The sequence below is a fragment of the Phytophthora cinnamomi genome (genome assembly GCF_018691715.1).
Source record: "Phytophthora cinnamomi strain GKB4 chromosome Unknown Contig127, whole genome shotgun sequence".
Taxonomy (NCBI): Eukaryota; Oomycota; class Peronosporomycetes; order Peronosporales; family Peronosporaceae; genus Phytophthora; species Phytophthora cinnamomi.
Genome location: NW_027151060.1, coordinates 26,929 through 48,646, shown reverse-complemented (window position 1 = coordinate 48,646; position 21,718 = coordinate 26,929). Strand labels below are relative to the sequence as shown.

At 55.8% G+C, this 21,718-nt stretch overlaps 9 protein-coding genes across 9 annotated transcripts; 4 read left to right on the top strand and 5 right to left on the bottom strand.

The window, feature by feature from the left end:
- Nucleotides 1–160: 160 nt before the first annotated feature.
- On the top strand, nt 161–1,276 carry IUM83_07047 (GDP-mannose transporter; the record flags this gene model as incomplete). The annotated part of the gene is made up of 2 exons (XM_067931307.1): nt 161–933; nt 1,054–1,276. The coding sequence occupies 2 exons, from the start codon at nt 161–163 to the stop codon at nt 1,274–1,276; spliced, it is 996 nt and encodes a 331-aa protein (XP_067780492.1).
- Nucleotides 1,277–1,545: 269 nt separating this feature from the next.
- IUM83_07046 (uncharacterized protein) lies at nt 1,546–3,174 on the bottom strand (the record flags this gene model as incomplete). Its single annotated transcript, XM_067931306.1, has 4 exons — nt 1,546–1,973; nt 2,058–2,217; nt 2,307–2,863; nt 2,991–3,174. 4 exons carry the CDS (start codon nt 3,172–3,174, stop codon nt 1,546–1,548), a joined length of 1,329 nt encoding a protein of 442 aa, XP_067780493.1.
- A 793-nt stretch (nt 3,175–3,967) lies between these two features.
- On the top strand, nt 3,968–5,386 carry IUM83_07045 (Crinkler (CRN) family protein; the record flags this gene model as incomplete). The annotated part of the gene is made up of 4 exons (XM_067931305.1): nt 3,968–3,988; nt 4,090–4,149; nt 4,232–4,579; nt 5,357–5,386. 4 exons carry the CDS (start codon nt 3,968–3,970, stop codon nt 5,384–5,386), a joined length of 459 nt encoding a protein of 152 aa, XP_067780494.1.
- A 1,660-nt stretch (nt 5,387–7,046) lies between these two features.
- Nucleotides 7,047–8,154, bottom strand: IUM83_07044 (WD repeat protein 39; the record flags this gene model as incomplete). Its single annotated transcript, XM_067931304.1, has 2 exons — nt 7,047–7,362; nt 7,439–8,154. The coding sequence occupies 2 exons, from the start codon at nt 8,152–8,154 to the stop codon at nt 7,047–7,049; spliced, it is 1,032 nt and encodes a 343-aa protein (XP_067780495.1).
- Nucleotides 8,155–8,341: 187 nt separating this feature from the next.
- IUM83_07043 (homebox domain-containing protein) lies at nt 8,342–10,570 on the top strand (the record flags this gene model as incomplete). Its single annotated transcript, XM_067931303.1, has 1 exon — nt 8,342–10,570. The coding sequence occupies one exon, from the start codon at nt 8,342–8,344 to the stop codon at nt 10,568–10,570; it is 2,229 nt and encodes a 742-aa protein (XP_067780488.1).
- Nucleotides 10,571–11,437: 867 nt separating this feature from the next.
- Nucleotides 11,438–13,649, bottom strand: IUM83_07042 (uncharacterized protein; the record flags this gene model as incomplete). The annotated part of the gene is made up of 8 exons (XM_067931302.1): nt 11,438–11,664; nt 11,727–12,557; nt 12,645–12,753; nt 12,847–13,050; nt 13,113–13,168; nt 13,247–13,317; nt 13,378–13,528; nt 13,589–13,649. 8 exons carry the CDS (start codon nt 13,647–13,649, stop codon nt 11,438–11,440), a joined length of 1,710 nt encoding a protein of 569 aa, XP_067780489.1.
- A 1,056-nt stretch (nt 13,650–14,705) lies between these two features.
- Nucleotides 14,706–15,200, top strand: IUM83_07041 (Histone H4 acetyltransferase, NuA4 complex, Eaf6; the record flags this gene model as incomplete). The annotated part of the gene is made up of 1 exon (XM_067931301.1): nt 14,706–15,200. The coding sequence occupies one exon, from the start codon at nt 14,706–14,708 to the stop codon at nt 15,198–15,200; it is 495 nt and encodes a 164-aa protein (XP_067780490.1).
- Nucleotides 15,201–15,489: 289 nt separating this feature from the next.
- Nucleotides 15,490–17,106, bottom strand: IUM83_07040 (1-acyl-sn-glycerol-3-phosphate acyltransferase; the record flags this gene model as incomplete). Its single annotated transcript, XM_067931300.1, has 5 exons — nt 15,490–15,813; nt 15,903–16,028; nt 16,106–16,208; nt 16,281–16,430; nt 16,532–17,106. The coding sequence occupies 5 exons, from the start codon at nt 17,104–17,106 to the stop codon at nt 15,490–15,492; spliced, it is 1,278 nt and encodes a 425-aa protein (XP_067780491.1).
- A 441-nt stretch (nt 17,107–17,547) lies between these two features.
- Nucleotides 17,548–21,119, bottom strand: IUM83_07039 (uncharacterized protein; the record flags this gene model as incomplete). Its single annotated transcript, XM_067931299.1, has 6 exons — nt 17,548–18,933; nt 19,453–19,630; nt 19,724–19,903; nt 19,978–20,095; nt 20,173–20,590; nt 20,661–21,119. The coding sequence occupies 6 exons, from the start codon at nt 21,117–21,119 to the stop codon at nt 17,548–17,550; spliced, it is 2,739 nt and encodes a 912-aa protein (XP_067780402.1).
- Nucleotides 21,120–21,718: the final 599 nt, after the last annotated feature.

Here is a 21,718-nt window from a genome sequence, read left to right as displayed (position 1 = left end):
AACTGAATCCGTTTTACGCGTAACGACAGTGCGGTCGGTCTCCTTACGTGGCTCCAGCCGTGCCGCTCCCCCTCACGTCAGGCGTCAGTAGCAGAGTCTCTTCGGCCGACGACCTCCTCTCTCTCTCTCTCTCTCTCTCTAGCCAGCCAGCCAGCCAGCCATGCCGCCGAGCAAGAGCCACGCCGCCGCCGGGTCGCTGGTGCTGTCCATCGCGTCCTGCGTCGTGTACAGCGTCATGTCGAACGTGATGGTGCTGACGAACCGCTACCTGCTGGGCAAGAAGTACTACGGCTTCGAGGAGAAGTTCTTCGTGGTGGCCGTGCAGGCGGCCGTGGCCGTGCTGGTGCTGGAGCTGGCCAAGATGCAGAAGCTCATCTCGTACGACCCGTACGACGCCAAGGTGGCGCGCCAGTGGGCGCCCGTCACCTTCTTCTTCGTGGCCATGCTGTACACGGGCATGCAGGCCACGGCCGGGCTGCCCATCCACATCGTGACGGTCTTCAAGAACGTGACCAACATCATCATCGTCGTGGGCGAGTGGCGCGTCTTCGGCGAGCGCGTGGGCGGCCTCGTGATCGTCAGTCTCGGCGTCATGCTCATGGGCGCCGTCATGTCCTCGTACAGCGACGTGGGCGGCAAAGCCACGCCCTCCACGCTCTCGGGCTACTTCTGGATGTTCCTCAACTGCGCGTCCACGGCCGCCTACGTGCTGTACATGCGCTACGCCACGTCGCGCTCGTCGCTCAAGATCTCCAAGTTCGGCATGGCCTTCTACAACAACCTCATCTCGCTGCCGCTGCTCGCGCCCCCGCTCGTGCTCAACGGCGAGGCCTTCACGGTCTGGAGCAACCCGCTGCTCGGCAACTTCAACTTCACCATGCTGCTCTTCATCAGCGGCGTGCTGGGCGTCGGCCTCAACCTCGCCTCCTTCTGGTGTGTCTCGGTCACGTCGGCGACAACGTACGTACATTTCTACCTTGCTGCAAACACCAACTGAACATCGACTTGTTGACTAATGCTAACATTGTTATTGTTGGTGCTGTGTGTTTCCAGGTACGCCACCGTGGGAGGGCTGAACAAGATCCCCACCACCTTCATCGGCGTGCTGCTGCTCGGCGAGCCGCTCAAGCCCGACACAGCCATCTACGTGACGTTCGGCATGATCGGCGGTATCCTCTACGGTTACGCCAAGTTCAGAGAGGGCGAGGCGGCCAAGAAGCGCAAGGCGGCCGCGCAGGACGCCCTGCCACAGACCACTCACGACTCCAAGGCATAGATCTATTGGGCCCAGGCGAGGAGAGTGGAGGGCGACGGATATGTTTGTGCCGCTCCCGTCCTCTCTTCAGTGCGTTGGAATGCATTTCTTGCCTTTTGCCTTTGAACTGCAGCAGTTTGCACGGATATGAGGAGACAAAATGTATTGAAAGGCATTTCGTTGCGCGTGCTCTTGTTAGCAACCCTGACCGTCAGCTCTGTTTACGGGCTTACTTACAACTTCATCACTTCATCATAGCTGGTCAAAAAGGATAAATATGCCATCATTGCTCACTCCGGTGGCTTCGACGATGCATTCTGAGCGCGCTGGCGTTCCTGTTCAAGAGCTTGGATGTGCTCGAGGCGCAATTGAAACTGGGAACCAGGTGCCGCCGACATGCGGCTGCTGAGCAGCACGTTGGAGGCGTCCAAGCGCGAGCCGGCCATATCCAGGAAGGCATCCTCCAGTGCAGACTGCGTCACGGACCCCGAGAACGGGTTGTCGCCGTGGAAAGACGACATGGTGGACATAGCGGACATTCGCATGAGGTGTGCGTTCATCTGACGCTGCAGATCTCCCGCTGTCCCGTACGCGTCATTCAAAAATGGTGCTGCTGTAGCTTTGGCTTCCACTCCGCCAAGGCCGCGGATGCTGCTACTTGCACTGCTCGCAGCGGACTGACGAGCTGACATGTCTTCTTCCTTCAGGAAGGGATACTCTTGAAAATGAGACAAAGCGAACATTACTTGATCAGCTAAATCGGATTACAAGGCAAGGAAGCTTCAATAGGCGGGCCCCCTACCTGAGTTGGAGATCTTCCGGCTGAGGCGAGGAGAACCGATTAGAGGTGAACCTAGGGGTGGAGAGCCGAGGGGCATTGCACCTAGTTTCAAGCCCTTAAACGCGTGCGTGAGAACAGTGGCCGAGTAGTTGGGGTCGGCACCCATTTCACCAATCTGATCCTAAACGATATAGACAAGAGCAAACAGGTTAGTTGTCATGAAGAAACGAAGTTCTATGACCTCGGCAGAATAAATGAGCCCATCATTACCTGCGAGCGGGGCGGCGACATGAATCCTCGTGGCGACATTCTCGGTGAAGACGCAGAGGACAAAACCTTCGCTTCATCATCTTCAAGTCCGAATCGGCCCTGGAAGCTCTGCTTGTGGCGCAAACTCGGCGGGGAGTTGAGTACCGGCGCCGTGTAGTTCGGGTCGTTCACGAGATTCTCCCATCGGAACGGGCTTCCTCCAGGCACACCAGTCCCTCCTGTCTGGCTCGCAGCTGGTCGACCAACTGCAAACGGCGGCGGCGACACAGGAGACGCAGGTCCGCTTCTCACAAACTCCCCTGAAGTGTCCAGAGCTTGCAGCTTGGGCGACGCCACGGGCGTGACGAAGTCGCTGAGCACCTGCTCGTCCAGATACTCGTCCTCGCTGTCCAACAGCGCTCCCTCGAGCTCCAGCGCACCCTCGAGCTCCTCCTCGTCCTCGGCCTTCACCTCCACCTGCTGCTCTGCGTCGTAACGCTCCCGGGCGTCATGCAGAAACGCGTAGCGCTTCACGCAGTCCACGGGTGAGCGCCGAACCACTCTAGACACCTCCAGCCCTGCAAATACCAGCCGGATTCCAGCCGCAACAAGTGCGTCAGAACCGCAAGACACTCGCAAACACAGCTATCAACTTTGCACGCTACTAGAGCCAGCAGAAACGGCCGAAAATGCCGCAAAACGCACAATTGACACCCACGGGGAACCGCTCGCCGCTGGCCGTCGACTGCGTCACCAGCAGCACCAGCTTCTCATCTGTCGCCCGCGACCACTGCGCGGGGCGCGGGTGCGGCGCGTAGCGGATGCTGGACCAGCGTGGCTCGCCCTGCAGCTCCGCCGGCTCCGCGGCGTCCGAGCTCTGCGTCGCCATAATGCTGCACTTCTGATCTGAGAACAAGCTGTTGTGAGCGTTTTTCGGACTTAATGGGAATTGGTAGCAAGCTGACGGGGGCGCGTCACCACATGGCTACATGATCGCATGCGGTCATAACGAAAAGAACTCGTGCAATGATCACTAGCTATTCAAACCTAGCTACCACCCCTCAAATACTTGTAACTCTGACTGGCTCGGGAGGACACCCAATTTGAACTTCTTGAGGCACCTCCTCGTTCTTTCACGCGCGTCTTCGTAGTTTGAAAATGGGCAGTTCACTGCAACTTGCGCGCAACGGGCAGGGCAACGAGCTCTAGCTTCGAAGCTGGACCCATCTTAAGACAGGATGGAGAGCTCGCGCTCTCTTTGTGAGCACGGTTAGCAAATGGACCATAATACTTCTTCCAGTACAACAGCACAGTTTTCAATCGATGAAATATCGGTTCGCACTTTCCCCGTACGATAAAAGAAGTCGTGTTTGCTTTTTCCTCCTGGATAATTTCCAACGAAATGTCACCTTCAATACATCGCCGAATCTCGCGGAAAATAACTTTGTTCTCTGATCGGGAGGGATTTCTGAGTTGCTCGCACGATCTGGAAGCGCCTAAGTCGGGCAGTAATCTCATGCACGTCGTCTGCAGCCTTGCGGCGCACTGTGCGCTTCTTCCTGGACTGCATACGAGTGCTCTTCCGAGTCATCATTAGCAGTAAAGTGTGGCTTGAGGTCGCCCTGTCTGACTACCAAGGTGAGGGGAATCGTGCGCTTGGGAAGGATCAAGGAAATGGGTGTATGAGTTCTGCCGTGTTGGCAGTGAGGTCAAGCGGCTATATCATGGGCAAGAACAGCTTTACAAAAATAGTTTTGCGATAACACAGATAATCTCTGCTTTGTACTTGATATAGGTATAATAGTGTCCGGGTACTCCTCCGGTCATTGAAAACAGCGCCACAACATGCCCAAAAATTTTCCGGGTAAAAGTTCCGGTCAGGGTGGTATACGGGTAGTGAAAAAGCTAACCATTTCTGAGTATTTCCTCCTTCCTCCTCATTCCAGAATCCGCCGCCTCGAGGAAAGATGGTGAAGCTCTTTTGCGCGATCGTTGGCGTGGCGGGCAGCGCGTTCCCTGTGGACATCGACGTACGTGAAACAGTAGGAGACTTGAAGAAGGTGATCAAGAGAGACAAGCCGAACAGGTTGGAAAAAGTCGACGCCGACGATCTGCAGCTCTTCCTGGCGAAGACAAAGAGCGGCGCGTGGCTGATAGATGACGATGACCTGGACAAGAAGATGCTGCAAAACGAAGTTGACACTTCGAAAATGACGATGCTGCGCGGGTCGTGGAAGTTGGACAAGTCAGACCTGTTTGGGCGAGACGTGGCGCTTGAAGAGGACGTGGTTCACGTGCTGGTGTTGGTTCCGACGACCGATCCAGTTCAGAAGCGGCAGAGACTGACAACGGAGATGTCGCTGGGAGAGATATGGAATTTCTCGGAGCTACAGCAAAAAAGACTGCCTTCTGTACACCAGCTGAAGGCGCTTCTCGAGAGGCCACTACCCTTCAGGCTGGCACTGCTGGATCCGGTTGTATCCAGTGAACTCTCCGACCCAGATGGCCAACTTATTTCGTGTCCACGCCTGGAGGCGTCGATGAACTTTTTCATCAACAATTGTAAAACTTACCCGGATGCAACGGCCTCAAAACGTTCCTGGCAAGTATACTACGATACGCTTCTCACAATTCCGTATGACTTGTGCAATGCGAAAGGCTTCTTGCTTCGTCAGGAAAGAAACCTCACCGATACAACAGGATCGACCACGAGAAAAAAGCGGCCGGACTGTGTCATCCAGTATAAGGGTCTCGTCCTGATGCGTGGAGAAGAAAAGTGTGCTCTGGTGCCCACCAGTACGGCAGTTGGGGAGCTGGCTAACGAGATGCACCTTTGGAACATGATGCTTTATGGAGACCTACCTTACATTTTGGGATACGCAACTTCCGGAGATGACTTCACAATGGTAGCGATCGAAACAACCAATAAACCATGCTGTTCGACGCCAATACTAGCTTGAACATTTTTCAGGAGACGGCAGGCGTGTTGAAGGTGTTTTACAACTTGGCATTTCTGCTACATCAGATGGGCAAGGCGACGGAACGGTCGTATTCGTGTGGTCTCCTGCCAGTTGTACCTGATGAACACGAGGAACGAATAATCGTGCTGGATGGTGTAATTGAACGAACGATTAAACGTAAGTCCGATGACTTTACGCGACTCGTCGACGTATACACAAAACTTCAAGAGTTGAGCTCAAAAGGCAGCACAACAACGCACCTGCAAACTGTGGAGAGGTTAAGGAAGACGCTGGATGGCAGTTTGATCGTGGAATTATCCCCAGTTGGCCTTCTACAGTTTCCTACCGTCGATCAAGTTGGTGGTTGGTTGCGAGATATGCTGACGGCCTTGAAGTATTGGCATGGCCGTGGATATTGTCATGGGGATCTCTGTTGGCGAAACATTGTGTTTGTGCTGACTGGATCGAGCTATTGGATGCTAATTTACATGGATGAGTCGCATCTAGAAAACACAACGACTATCCACTGGAATCATCGGTTTCACGGCTCCAAACTGCGATTTTACCACGACTTTTGGCAGCTGGGTACGTTAATGCAAGACCTTCCGATAGAAATGCCCGACAATATGAAGAAAGTGCAGGATATGCTTCTATCGGCGATCAATGTGGAGTTTACGGCGGATGATGCGCTTACTTTCGTGACAGAACACATCCCGTAATCGTCGATGCATTTGGTGACCAGCTTCAAGCGCCCATGCAGCTTCTGGCCACCGCCGCCTTCGCAGCACGCAGGCGCTCGAGCAGCTCCCTCCTGCAGCACTTCGTGCGCGTGTACACGGATCAGTGCCAGAAATGCACACGCGTTCACGACGCCGCGGCGCGCAGCGCACAAACTGGCGAATGAGTTTTTTTAGTCAATCGATCCATTTTTAATGAACGGGTTTTGCAGCATCAAACGTTTTGCAGCATCGAAGGTGTTTCATTCAGGATGTCTCCCCCATCGGGAGTTTGAGTGGTCGGCATGTTACCAGCACTGTTAAATCGAAACTGTACTGATACATTGTTCAGCACGATGTCACGTCACAGGATCGTCGTGACCTTCTCTCTACTGTAGACGTGCTCTTCTTCATTCAGACGACTCTGGACTTCCCAGTTCCCGGTGCATCCAGACAGGCAAACAACGAGTGCATCTTCTTGTCGAAGTTTTCTGCTTTCTAAGCGTTCGAACAGCGCCTGTAACAGATTTGTAGTCCAAAGGATTCTGGAAATCACACACGACGCCCTCCGTCCGAACCAAATACTTGGGAGTGCGATACGAGAAGTTAATTGCCCTCGGAACTATCGCCAGCACGTGGGTCGTTTCGTCGCGAATTGCGCTGGGAAATACCGCGCTGCTTTCCACCGGGTAATTCAATGGGACTCTCACGTCCGTATTCGGAGCACAAAGAGGATCCTTCGACTTCAGCCACGCGCCGCCCTCCGTCCTTACCAGGAAGAGCTGCAGTTTTTCAGCACCAACCTCTTTCAACTTGTTCGCTCCTCTTCTTGGCCATATCCTTCAACTGCCACACTTGCTGGTTGCCGTCGATCTCCACACTATCCGCTTCACCAAAAATTGCACAAGTCAGTGACACTGTTACCATCTTGGCTCGTCTTGGCAAATTCTGTTCTGGAATGAGGAAGTATGTTGCTCCGATACATCATAGTGGTTGGTTGTAAATTTTTCTTCTCTTGCAAAAGTAGCGAAGAAAAGTGGTTGTAGCTTGCGTGGCGCGTCACTACATGGCTACATTTGGCTGACCTAGGGTAAGTTCAACTTCCAGACGCGCACCAAACCGTCGTCGCTTGCGGACGCCAGCAACAGCGCTTTCTTGCTGCCGTCGTCGTGCAGCTGCGGACTCCACCGCACGCAGTTGATGTCGCTCGCGTGAGCCTCTTTCTGAAGAACCACCAACTCGAACGAAGAGGGTGCACCTGTCGGCTGGCCCTGGAACACTCGGATGGCGTTGTCCGCGGCGCCGGTCACCAGCAGGTCGCCGTGCTTGGACCAGTCCACGCTGAAGATGGTGCGCTCGTGGCAGCCTGACACCTTGAAGGCCTGCGTCCACTGCTTGGGGCTGCACGTGCACCAGCATCAAGTTAGCAGCGGCGTCTTGAGCCCAATACACCAACCAAGGTCTACCAGTTAGTTACCTGCCGTCCTCGTCCACCTCCTTGCTGTCGACGTCGCGCCGCCAGACGATCACGTCCGTGTCGTCGGACACCGAGGCCATCTCCGTGCCCTGCGGGTTGAGAGCCACCCCCCAGACCGTGGACGTGTGGCCCGCCAGCGTCTCCTTGCAGTACCAGTCGTCGTTGTTCTCGGCCCAGACGCGGACGGTGTCGTCGTAGCTGGCCGACACGAGCAGGTCCTCGGTGGGGTGCCAGGCCACGAACTTGACGTCCTGCGCGTGGCCGTGCAGCACCGAGATGCACTCGAAGTCCGTGTCGGCGTCGGCCTCCCAGATCCAGACGCTCTTGTCGCGGCTGCAGGTGGCCAGGTACGCGCCCGAGGGGCTCCAGGCCACGCTCTTGACCTCGCTCTCGTGGCCCTCCAGGCTCGAGATGACCTCGTACGCGCCGCCCTGCTTCTCCCAGATGACGGTGGTGGCGTCGAAGCTCACGGACGCCAGGTAGCGCCCGTCGGGCGACCACTCGCACGCGCGGATGGTGCGGCCCTGCGCGTCCTCGAGGATGCCCACGCAGTCCCATCCGCCGCCGCCGCACGCGGCCGGCGCCCACAGGCGGATGGTGCGGTCGCCGCTGCACGAGGCCAGCAGCTGGCCGTCGAAGCGCCAGGACACGTGCCACGCGCGCTCGCTGTGGCCCGCCAGCGCGCACACGAGCTCCAGCTGCAGCTGCGGCGCCATCGTCACGTGTATGATGTACCTATGTGTCAATAGTGTCAATGGCCCAATGCCGTCACTCAGCCGCCGGGCCAGTGGTACACTGTACCATAGTCCGTCGTCCCCCCTTGCTAATGGAGCAGGCCCAGTCACTAACTGGCGCCGAGCGGACGTTACCGGTATATACTGGGCGCAGCACGCCGGGCCGAGCATGAGCGCCATGAAGATGGACTTCATCTGCAGGGAGACGCCGCCGCCGCAGCCGCACGCGGCCGAGGGCGTGAGCGACCACGAGGACTCGGAGGACGAGCAGCTGGAGCACGCGGCCTGGCAGGACGTGGACCTGAACCCGGCCGTGGAGCTCGTGGCCAAGCTCGTGCGCGAGTCGCTGGACGCCGGCAAGACGTACAACAAGAGCATCACGGCCAAGACGTCGCAGCTGCTCACGGGCTGCGACGCGCTGCTGCTGGAGCTCAAGGGCCTGGCCGAGGCCCGCGCCGACGCCCGCCAGCGCGCGGGCCAGCGCTCGCTGGGCGCCGCCGGCTGCTCCTGCGGCCAGGCCATGGCCATGCTGCCGCTGCGCGGCCCGCCGCAGACGCAGACGCAGACGCGCGCGGCCGTGGCCGACGACGTGGCCGGCCAGCAGCCGCCCGCCGCCGCCGGCCTGGACGAGGCCACCGAGGACCAGACGGACCGCGCGCTGGCCAAGATGGAGGCCGCCATGGTGCGCCTGCGAGAGATGGCCGAGATCATCCAGGCCACCAGCATGCAGGGAGAGGCCAACCTCGTGGCCAAGGTGTCGCTGCAGACCGGCACCTTCCAGGCGCTCGAGGCGGCCGTGCAGGCCAGCGCCGCGGCCGCCACGGCCACGGCCATCGCCCAGGAGCGCGGCCGCGCGTCCTCCGCCTTCGGCCGGCTCTACATGCCCCTGCAGGTGCAGAAGCTGCAGGAATGGTACTACGCGTACCCGCGCCCGCTGCTGGACGAGCTCACGCTCATGCGCACGATTTTGAACTACCGGCCGTACGCGAACCCGTTCCAGGTGGGCGGCCTCTCGCTGGCCCACGTGCGCGACTGGTTCAAGCGCCGCCGCTACCGCGAGCGGATGCGCTACGTCAAGCTCGCGGTCGAGGCCGGACACGACGCTCAAGCGGCCGAGGAGGAGATCGACCTGCGGCTCGAGCAGCGGATCGCCCAGCTGCGCGCCTCGGTGGACCCCAATGAGCTGGTGAAGGAGGTGGATCGAGTGCGTGCGCAGAGCTATCTGTTCGACGCGGCTGTGAACGCCTTCACGCGCCCGACCAACATCCGCTCGTACATCGCGGCGTCGTACTCGGTGCCGACGACGGCCGATCAGCTAGGACATCACGCCAATGGACGTGGCAAGCGGCAGCGCACACAGGACTCGGACTTGGATGATATTTCGATGGTGAAGCACGCCACGGTCCTGGAAGTGATGGCACTGCAGAACCGGCTGCGCAGTTTGATGGAGCAGCCGAAAACGGCCATCGTCACGAACGGCTTGCAGCAAGTGATCGACCTGTTGCGTGCTATGAAGGTCGAACCTGATGTACGCATCCAGACGGGCCTAGTGGCCGACCTGAAGCAGATTTTGAAGGCTTATACGAAGCCTACGCTGCTACGCAAGGCCACGATTGCGCTTTTGGAGAGTTTGGGCATGAACCGCCGCGCAGTTGTAGAGCAGGACGCTGATGACGACGCGCCGTTATCTGCGCCGGCTAGTCCAGCACTCAGCACAGCATCCAGTGCGAGAGGAAGAACACCGTTGAAGGCTGCGATAGGCTCTCTGGACAGTGGCGCCGTGTTCGATGAGGATTCTTCCCTGTTGTTGTCTGGAGAGCCGCCAAACAAGAAGGCGAAACCAGCTGCGAAGCCCCGCCCGAAGGAGAAGAAGGGGCGTGTGCTGCGTCCTATGAAGTTCTCTATGGACCAATTGACGGCGCTGGAAGCATGGTTCCAACAAAAGTACAAACCATCGCAAGAAGAGATGGAGAACTATTTGGTGCAGCTAAATACGCCGCCGCTACGCGACCTGAAGAAGCAGACTGTGGATGTGAATATGACCCAGCTGAGGCGGTGGTTCAACAAGAGACGGTGTCTGCGCCGCCCGCCGTTTGCACTTATGACTCAACAAGAGGCCGCTAAGGAAGGATCGAAGAACCCTGCTGTTCTCAAGGCGGTGTCAACTCCTGGTGATAATGCAGAACCGGTAGAAAGCGTGCAGGGCGACGATGATGTCGAAGATGTGGGGTCCGAGATCGGAGGAAACCACTCGTACGATGATACTAACGACGATTCGAGCGACGACGACGACGACGATGACGATGATGATGACGATGACGACGATGACGATGACGATGATGGAGACGACGATAGCAGCGACGATGGCGAGCACTTAATTGATCAGGCATTGGCCTAAGCGAAGCGCCCTGCAAGCTAATCAATAACAGGTGGCCTCCATCTCCGACTGAAAAACTCCTGTCGTGACTCATTTGGAAAGCTAGAGCGAGGCATCCACCTTCATATATTTGCAATGAGACCTAGTCTTTGCTGTTCTGTTGGCAGTCACGTCTAGCCTACTCTACCTCTTACTCAGCTAGGCTTCTTCGGGAGCATCACCTGCTTCAGCAACAATGTCAACTGCGGCAGTGGCAGCATCGTCTATCTGCTCTTGTGCTTCGGGAGGAGAAGCTCCTTCCTAGTTGTGCCCATCTTTTTATCCTGAGATGCAACCGAAGCGCGTTCTGTGCTGAAAGGTGGTTGATGTAGCCGTCCGAGTTCTGGTGGCGACTTAGAGCTGGTGCAAGAAGCGAAGCTGCGTGATCTCGTGCAACTAGCCTGCTAGGGTGATATAATTTTGTGGAAATCACAACACACAAGCCAAGGTTATCAGTCTGCAAAACTCCGAGTATTATCACTTCGCGTCCATCGTCGTTGAGCATGAGTGTCGCCATCCATCAAAATGTGATTTGGGTCTCTCACTCACAAATTGCTAAAGTATGGGTGGCATTCCAATAGTTTCTCTAAAAAGAATGGTATCCGAGCTCAAGCTATGGACAAGGCTCAATATTTTCTCCCGACGCGACCAAGACGCGTATTGGTTCGTCAATCGAAGCTGTTCTGCGCCATGTTTAAAGAAGACATGCCGCGTCTTGACCCAAATACGTATCTCACACCGAATTCGTTGTTTGTGAAAGGCATTGCTGGATTCACTATCCGTCGTAGACAGTTGATAAAGCTAATTTTGAAGTCGATCGATGATATGGCTACCTATTACGCGTATCTCTTACTCAGCCGGGGAGTCTTCGGGGGAGTCTTTGGGAGCATCACCTGCTTCAGGAACAACATCAACTGCGGCAGCGTCGTCTATCAGCTCCTGTGGTTCAGGAGGTGGAAGACCGCTACTCCCATCAAATTGTGGTTGTTCGTAGTCGTACGTATCGAATGCGTTGAGATCCGTAGCTGGTTCTTCCGCTGGACCGACAGCAGCATCGACTGGGGCTTCAGTGACTCCTATCACAGCGAGCGATTAGTTACTCAGCAAAAACGAAATTCGGCATTATTGCCACCCTTACCTTCATCTCCAGTTTCAGTATTTTCAGTAGTATGTGTGGATTCTGCAGGCTCCGAGTCTGGCGTCACGATAGGCTCTGGGTTTTCATCTACCACGATACCAGGATCGGCAAACCCCTGAGCTACCGTTACCTCAGCTTCGCCATCAGTGGTAGCTGGTTCAAGCTCCTCCGTTGTAGCTTCAATTGGGACATCTGCGGGTGGAATGTTTTGCTCTGGGTCTTCTATCGGGCTTTCGTGCACCAAATTGTCATCACAAGTAGCTCCTTCTTCAGGTTCCGCTTCTCGCTCCGAACGCGGTGTTTCTTGCGCAAATTCATCCTGCTCATACAGCAGGTCGTCATTGTCAACGTCATCAGCACTCGTTGATTCTCCTGCCGCCGGTTGTTCTGACGCAGAAACAGGTTCAGTATCCTGCGTTTCGAGGTTGTTGTCGTTATCCTGTTGTATAGCTCCTGCGCCAAATGCTGCTGTATCCAAGTCACTGTTTTGTTCTTGACGTGATGCATTCTGGTCTTGTTCCTCGTTTGTAAAGTGTTCCGACCCCTGCGGCAATTCATCTCCATCAGCCACGAAAGTAGGATAGTCACTTTCAGCGTCATCTGCTGTAGCCTCTGGGTGTTGGTCAGTCTCGATTCCGGGCTCGTAGTTGTCATTAGATAGTTGTTCTGCCTCAGTGTTCTCCTCGGCATCGTCCACTTGACCATCCATTTGTTCATCTGCTTGACCACAATCGTCCATCGACGCACAATCTGTCGTTTCGGCTTCCACAGGGTTGAATTCATTGTGTCCGTCGGCAAGCACATCACCGTCACTCCGTTGTCCGTCCGTCTCTGTAGCAACGTGTTCGGGTGCAATTGGCTCTGTAAATTCAGCTGGATGCTCAATGGCATTGTGTTCTTGATCGACAGCAAACTCACCAGCATTTTCATCCGGCATATCAATTTCTTGCTGTAGGGGATCCTCAAAATGTTGTTCATCATTTTGATCAGACTCGTCTTGGTATTCACCGCCCAGTTCACTGCCGTCCTGAAGTAAGGTAGCGTTATTCTCCTCTTTTCCCTCTACTTTCTCGGACGGCGGAACTACTCGAAATTGCTCGAGTGCATTTTGAAGTGTCACCTCTCGTGTAGGAGGCGCTCCAGTTCCGCTAGCGAATTCGATGATCCATTTCATAAACTCGGCTTTGGTGATACTTTGGGTCGATCCTTTGTTTAAGTCGCGGTAAGCCTGCAGCGTCACCGTCTCCAGCTCTTCGTCGGAGGGGACCGAGCCCACACCAGCTATCACACAGAATCCACGCGTGCTGCACAAGAACGAAATGGTCTGCAGCCATCGACATGGTTACATCATAAAATCATGCTAGTGGCGAATAACAGGCTGCTTACCATTTCGTCCATGGAGATCTGCTCCGTGCCGTCAAAATCCAGTGCATCGAAGATCACTGCAAAACATGGCAGAATCGAATTGTCGTTAATTAACCTACACAACATCTGCAAATAAGAGCAGCACTTTGTCCTACGTCCGGCCTTCTCTAGCGCCGGCCCAGAGCAAACTAGACACGCCCCACAAATGAAAGCAAGCGCATTGATTCTAGAAACATTATCAGAATTAGTTCGAGAACAGGTTATTGTATTAGTGGAAGCAACGTACATGCCAGTGGGACTGCTGAAGGCGTCGATGATGCTTTCAGCCCAATCCCTGTCACCTCCGAGCAGATCGGCGAGACCCTGGGCGTCCAGACCGAAATCCAAATCCTTGTCCTTGTAGTCCTGCAGCAATCGTCGCGAAGACTTTAGGTCCCCTGCAAGCAGCATCAGCAACAAGACTCATATACAACACTGCCAATATTCGCATCGCTTACACGTTGCCATGCGCTCGAATGTCGGCGCCAATGGCGACGACTTGGAAGACGACGTGCCCATAGCTGCGAAACGGAAACTGGAGCCCAACACGAAAGGACGGCTTTTAACCAACCGAAAAAATATTATGGAAGTTAACTCGTTTCTCATTACTTAGATACACTGGTATGCTGCGGGTCTGGAGAGTTATCTGTGTGGCACCATAACTGCAGATACTCACTGCAAGAAAAATATGATTTTTTGCTGTATTGAACCCTCGTCCCTTACTCTCTCTCCCCATAAATCCATGTTCGCGACGTTGCCAAGACGCATGGAGGTCTTCCTGTCGCTGCCTCAGCCAATCGTGCGGAATATCCTGGGTTCTGGAGTACCGGGTACGCTGAAGACCGTGCGCCAGCTAAACGCACAACCACCGCTTCGGTACTGAAAGAGTTGGAGTCGGTTGCGAGGACGTGGGCAGCGTCTTTACAGGAGGTTACGCGGCAGTGTCAACAATCGGCACTTACCATCGTTTTCAAGACTGCCTCGGACCAATAACTGAATAACATGTACTCCAAAACTGGAAGAGAAAGGAAACAATTTGAGAGAATTGCACATCTGTACGGGATCTGTCACCGACTTCAACCATTCTCACCATTTCATTCATTCTACGACCCAGTCTACAAGGAGTGGTAGTGGACGTTCACATTGATTGGTCGCGTGTTTCATGTGTTTGCCAGAACTGAAGGTGCTCGAACTCGTTGAAATGCCTTTTGATAGTCGACATGTAACGCATTCTTTGATGCTGGAATCGTTGACGCTGCCGTATGCGGAAAAAGGAGTCAATGAAGAAAATGTCCGTATGGTGCTCAGTAAATTGTACAAGTCTCTCAAGAGTTGGCGTGGGGGGAGTAGTCTCGGTGGATTCGAGGCTCATGACGCTTTCACGACTCAAGTTTTTGCGTTTGCTGGATCTACGCAGTGCTCGGGTGTGTCCCGTTTTCTAAACGCACTATCCAGTGATTTTACGAGCCATCCAGCAACTTCACCTTCAGTTCTCCAATTTCGATCATTCTTTCAGCAAATCGTTTTCCAATAAATTTATATATTGTTCGTTTTCAATATTTCTTGGGGCTGGCCATGCCGTCGATCAAGGACCTGGATGCACAGCTGCGGGCGCTGCAGGCCAAGGCGCAGAGCGAGGAGCGCGACTGGGAGGAGCAGGGCCGCAAGCTCTTCGAGTTCGAGGACAAGTTCCTGCGCGACACGCTGCTGGAGGGCAACGTGCTGACCGGCTGGGGCGAGCCGCGCACGGCGCCCGTGCGCTTCCGCAACGCCGGCGTTCGCAAGCGCAAGCGCGAGCGGCAGGAGGCGGCGGCGGAGCGCGCCGGGAAGCCCGCGGGGCCGTCGACGCCCACGCTGTCGGCCGAGGAGCAGCTCAAGGTGGACCGCCACCGCCTGGCGTCCTACTCGTCCGTGTTCTCGCCCGCGGAGCCGCTGCACGCGACGCTGGAGGAGCGCGGGCGGAAACTGGTGGAGGCCAGGAACAAGCGACTTAAGAAGCCGCAGCCGGCAGTTGCCACTGCTACAGCTACAGCTACAGCTACAGCTACAGCCACTGCTGCTGCCAAGTAGGAGGAGAGGAGCGAGGAACGGAGAGCTTCTAACTGCCTAACTACCAAATGTATTCAGAGGTGTGTGCATTGGTGGGACGACGCGAGCAGCTACGGTAGACGAGGCCTGCTTCAGGATGCCAGCTATGGTCGATGTCTTGCTTGGACGGGCGGTGTTGATGCTGATGCTGATGCTGATGCTGGTGCTGGTGCTGCTAGTCGGTGGTGGATGATGCACGACGGTAGCAGTGGGCTTTGCGTCTTGTCGGGGGTCGTCGAGGTGACAGCGCTTGGCATCGTCCCGGGCTGGCTTAGCAGGTGAAGAACATGAGGGCTTCGCCCGCAACCATCATGACCAGCGAGAACAGCATGAACGTGCTGTACGTGATGTTCAGCGCGTAGCAGACGAAGCTAATCGCGGCGAACGCCCACGACGTGACCTTGTATGTGATGGCCCAGGCGAGGTAGTGGTAGAAAATGTTCTTCACGATGAAGTTGGTGCTCACGCGGGTGCCGATGTAGTCCGGGACGTCCTCCGTGAAGGCCTTCAGGTAGATGCGGCGCAGGGCCAACCGGTTCTGGTTGCGGTTCAGGTTCGGGTCCGTCTTGTACTCGGGCAGGTATCGCACCAGCGTCTGCAAGACGAAAGCCCATTTCCAAGCAATAGTTAGCGGTGAACGAGAAAGCAACAACTGCGCAGCTTGGATAAAGAAGCTCAACGTACGTGTCCGGGGATGCTGAACAGACGTCCAGGAGGCCACAACTCGTAGGCGCCGAACACGATGGAGGGAACGACGTTCTTCTTGGTGTCCTCACGCAGGTAGAAGGGTCCCTTCTTGAACTCTTGCAGCTGTAAAGTGCGCAACGACCTCGCCATCAAAAACTCTATTCTAGTAAGAGCAGTGGAAGATTTGCTTCGCCACCTACCAGTCCGTCCTTGGAGCGCGTGCCTTCAGGCGAGATGCAGACCGAGTTGCCGTGCTCGTTCACCGACACCGCCAGCTCCTTGAGGCTCTTCAGCGCCGACGATCTATCACCACAGAATCAATTAGACCTGGCAAAAAGAAGAAGGAGAAAAGAAAAACAACTGTAGTCAACGCACCGGTGTGATCGATCGATCGCCACAAAGTCAAAGCCCCAGCGCGCCGACCAGCCCAGGAACGGCACCAGGAAGATGCTCTTCTTGGCTGCGAACTTGAAGGCGACCGGCGACGACCCGTTCACGATGAACCCGTCCAGGTTGGACGAGTGACTGCAGCACAGCAACAAGAACAGCACCACCAAGTCAGCCGTCAGCCCTCCACAACACCTCTCTCTCTCTCTCTCTCTCTCTCTCTCTCTCTCTGCACCCACCTGAACATGCAGACCACCGAGTCCTTGAGGTTGAGCAGGTTCTCCACCCCCTCCACCTTCATGTCCGTGCAGGCCGTGACGCACACCATGGCGGCCGTGCCCCAGGACACCATGTCCATGGGCAGGTAGTTCTTCTTGACGCCCAGGCGCGTGAGCAACGGGTTGAGCCACTTGAGCGGGATCAGCAGCGGCACGCAGCTCAGCCAGCCCACGAGCACCAGCGCCATCGTGAGCATGCGCGCCACCATGTAGAGCTTCTCCAGCGGCGACGCGCTGGCCGGCAGCACGTCCAGCTTGAGCTGCCGGCGCACGGCGTCCAGCTTGGCGTTGGCCGCCTGCATCTCTGGCGCCGTGAGCCACTGGGCCTCGATGCCCAGCGCGTTCATGCGCTCCTCCAGCTCCACGCGCAGCAGCTCGCTGTCGTGGTAGAGCTTGCGCCGCGCCTGGTTGCGTCGCGCCAGCGAGCCCTCCTTCGCCAGCGCCAGCGTGGCCGGCAGCCGCGCCTCCACCTCGGCGAGACGCTGCTCGAAGCGCACGTCCTGCAGGACCTGCGCGGGCGTGGCGGGCGTCGACATCGTTGGAAGGGGAGCGAGGTCTGCGCGGTCGCGGGGCAGTCTGCGTGTGGCTCGACCAGGTGCGTCGCCGTCAAGATGACCAGCGAGAAGCTCGGCCAACGCGATATCAGGATACAAAGGGACCCGGCAGTATACCGGTATCGAGTCGAACAGTCGCCGCCGAGGTGTCACCGAGAAGCCTCGTGATTGGTAAAAACACGGCCGGTACCACAACTTTGGTACGGTACGCTGACGTAAGCGCTGACGTCAGCTTCAAGCGGTGGATGCTAGTCATTGAGAGCATTGAGCACTGCTGTCTTGCCACGAGGAACTTGTGCGAGTGCGTGCATTTTCAGACCCAAATTATCTACAGATCTGCGCGAACAGCGACCACCATGATCGTTGAGGCATTCTGGTGGTGCTGGCGGCGCGTGGTCTACACGCGCGGCTGCAGTTTCTACCTTACTTACCGGCGACAGCGTCTTGCAACATCAGCAGGCAGTACGCGTCCAACGCAGCGTACGCGACTTGCTGCGGCGTCAGCGGCCGACGCTCCCAGTCGCTCTTCTGCTGCAGCTTCGACAGCGGGAACCCGAGCGCCTGCTTGATATAGGTGCTGAGTCCCTTCTGTCTGCGCTTGCGGCGCTGCAGCCTCTCCGACGCAGCGTCGTCGCTAGTACTGCGGGTCGCGACGATCGATCCATCCGACAGGTGCGTCGTCGGCTCCAGCGTTTCGAATGAGAAGTCCAGCACGTTGACGAACGTGTCGAAGCACTTCACCTCCGGGAACGACCAGCGCAGTCGCTTGATGTCGCCGTCGATGGCGAACCCGATCTTTGCTATCCTCTCCGAGGCGAACAAGTGCTCGAAAAGCTCCTCCAAGTCGCCCAGCGCCATCTCCACGAAGTCGAAAATGAACACGTAGTCGTTGCAAGCGACCTGCAGGATGGAGCATTTCGACTGCACCGCTGCTCGGCTATCGGGTCGCCACTCGGCGTCAAGGCCCAATCGAGTCACACTGTCGCGCATCAATAGATCCGTTGCCATTGACAATGCCTCGTCGCTGTCAACCACTACAATGCGTTCTTGAGCCAAAGGGATCTTCAAATACGCGGTATCATCGGCGGGGGTGGCTGAAGCGTCTGCGTACACGGGCTTCGGCATAGCTGCACGAGCCTGCATCATGTACGGCATGAACTCAGCCTCGTGCTCCAGCTTAAACTCCCTGATTGCCTTGTAAGTGTTCCTGAAACTGAATGAGTCGTCTTCGTCCTCATCTTCCTCGGCAGCAGCATTTTCTAGCTCAATAACCTCGCGCACAAATTGCCGGCGCATTTCCAGCGAGTCCTCCAAGTCCGACTTGAAAAACATGAGCACGTTGCTCACCCCGCCGTACACGAACATCTCGGCAAACTTTGGTCCAAGGTATGCCGCGGTTTCCGCATCGTACAACTCCGGGCGACGCATCAAGAAACCCATGGTTTTGTCAATGCTATCAGTCTCAAGAGCATCAAGGCAGAATGTCAGCAGCTCCGATCGGTGCGACCGATGCAAGTACACGACGTCATCCAGCTCCTTCACAATGTGAACTGACAGCAGCGGCAGTTGGCTCACGCAATACAGTGCATGGCGTTCTTCCATTGGGAGCTCATCTGTCACCACCACAAGCAGCTGCTTCGCCAATTTGCCCAAAGTTCTAAACGTCAGGTCCAGGAAGCGCAGTGAGACGACCGATTGCAGTAAGAAGAGGCACGGATCCGGGGTAATCATGAGCGCGTCGCGAATGGATTGCTCAGCGGCGTTCTTGGAGTCCTTGTCTCGACTCGTAGTCAAAACCTGCATCGCATGCTGCGAAAACATCAACGGAGAGCATAATAAACTCGATCTTGAGCACCAGTATCTAAAACTCGCGGAGTCTTGGTTTTCTCCAGTAATCACAGCGATACTCCCTTCAGCTTTCAATGCCTCGTGGTCCTTAAACACTTGCTCAAAGATTGCGCGTCGAGCATAAAGCGTCTTCATTGCAACTTTACGTGACGATTCATCGAATGTGTTTCCACGGCGTGTGTATTTGAAGTAGAATTCACGCAGCAATGAGTCGTACACTGGCACTGGCATCATCAAAGAGGATTTTTGAAAGTGTTGCAACATCGCTTGGGCCTCAAAAACCGTATCATGCTGAATACAGCACATGAAAAGCGCCGTTTCGGTTGCAGCAGAGCGACAAAAGCCATGCTTCAGCATAACCTGCAATGTCTCTTCTGCCCCGACCGAGTTGTTTTTGTAGGCACAAGACTTCACCAATTCTTCAAGAAATCCTTGTTGTTTCGCATGTACACCAGTCTCTCCAAGTGGCACTCCATGCACCAGGAGTTTGAATCCTTCCTTATGGCGATATCCAAACATGCGTGCTATCTCTACACCCATTCGCTGCGTGAACACGACCTTGTCTTCATGCGCAAGGGTAATTAGCTCGGCGATATGATCGCAGTTCGTGAGCAAATACGCCCCGCGGACAAACTTACGGTACAACGGCAGCTCTCGACTGATACCCGGCAAAGTATCAATGTCTTGGACTATTTGCCATGCGAGAGGTTCATCGCCACAGCACATGTACGCATCAACAATGGAAACGTACGTCTTTGACGTGAGCTGAAGCTGCGGCTGCGGAGGGATGGCTTCACCTTCGCTATCGTCACCACGACTCGAAGGCTGCCATCCCTTAGTCGCGAGGTCACGCATAGCATCAATAATAACGGACACGTCCTCCTTCCATTTTCGCTTCCGGCACTGGTGAATGAGTGTCTCAAAGTCGTTTCTGTAGTACCCAAAAGAGAAGCGTCAGTAAGAGTACACCATCGAGCTCGGTCATCCACGGACGCATGCACTTACACAGTCACCAACGAACCGCTCTGAATACGCGAGATCAGCCGATTAATGTCATGATGGACAACCGCCTTTCGGACAGATTGAGAAGTTTGGTGTCCCAGACAGCCGAGTGTTTTCGAGCCTGTTCCACACAAGCTGTGAGAGATACAGTCGTCTAACTGCCAACACCAATCTAGCCATTGAAAGTCTTGTGCTCACCCTCTGCAGTAGACGTCCCCTCTTCTGCCTGCAACTTTTCAACTCTGACTCTCTCCTCTTGGCTCAGCACACCGCTCTCAACCCACTCAGCTTGCACCGGTTCTAAGCCGTCATAGTCCAGCAACTTGGCAACCTGGCCCACTGTGTAAAAGAACCGATCGTCCACGCGAAGCTTGGGTGCATGTGCTGCAATATCGTTTAGTACACGGGTTGCCACCGCACGATCCTTCCTCCTCGCGCACGACTCCAACGCCTCCAGAAGCAGCGCCTCATCGAACCCTCCATCTTCCCTGGCATGGTCGAGAAACACCAAGCACTGCTCCGCCCCCACTCTGTCGCTCAGCCCCACCGCACGGACCAACGTCGTGTACGTCACCACGTTCGGCTTGGACGTCGACATCCGCATCTCCTCGTATTTCTAATCCACACCACGCCCCATTAGCCCCCCCACACATAAATTAATACCCCCCATAATTAATGGCAATTACTTTAATAGCAGCCGGCAAGTCGCCGTTGCGTGCAATGACGTCGATCAGCGCCGTGTACGTGAACACGTCCGGCTGGTAGCCGTGCACCTCCAGCAGGTCGAAGGCGCGCTGAGCCTCGCGCACGCTGCCAGCTCGCTGGCTGGCCGTGACGATCGTGTTGAGCGCGTAGCTGGGCTGCAGCATTGGCAGCCTGGGGATGCCGCGCGCGTCGTCGCCCCGCGTGGCCAGCAGCACCAGCCACTCCACGAAGGCGAAGGCGCGCTCGATGGCCGCGTCCTCGCGGCTCCCGTCCTTGTGCAGCCCGAGCTTCATCCAGCGGAAGATCGGGCGCAGGAACGCGCGCGTCTCCCAGGAGGAGTAGTCCTCGGCGGCCAGCAGCTGGCGCAGCAGCGGCCCCGACACCTCGTCCACCTCCCAGCGATACTCCTTCGTCGACATGGTCTTGCCTTGTGAACCCATGTTGACGAGGTGCTAGAGGCGTGGTGCACGTTAATTAGAGTGGTGTACATAAAAACAAGTTGAAATGAGAAAAGTCAAATTCGAAGCTTACATGTTGCCAAATTAAAAATTTCGCGAAAAGGGAAGTATACATGTAGCGTAGCAGTACAAAGCTACCGTAATCACTGTTACTGTCGTTGTCGTGCACACAGGGCTTCTGAGTATTGCATTTATCATTGAGCAAACTAACAAAGTAAAGCATGCACTGCAGCATCCACAGCCCACAGAAACTAATTGCAATACCAAGCGATGGGCATCCATTACGGCACCATTAGTTCACATGTACCCTAGAAGCAGGCATTAGCGACAGCCGCATCCCAGTATGTCTTGTTCGCACGGAGAAACGAAATCATCTCCAACTTGGAGGGGTACAGCGACTGGTGCTGCGTACCCAGCGTCGTCTCCGTGACTCTAAAAAGACACTCTACCACATTAGACACTGGGGAAATCGATCCCAGCAGCACGTGCCTCGTCCAAAATTGACTGGTCTTCTGCTTTTTAATCTGCTCGCCGAACGACTCGGGAGCGCGCGACGTGGCGACAGTCGCCATTCCCGCATT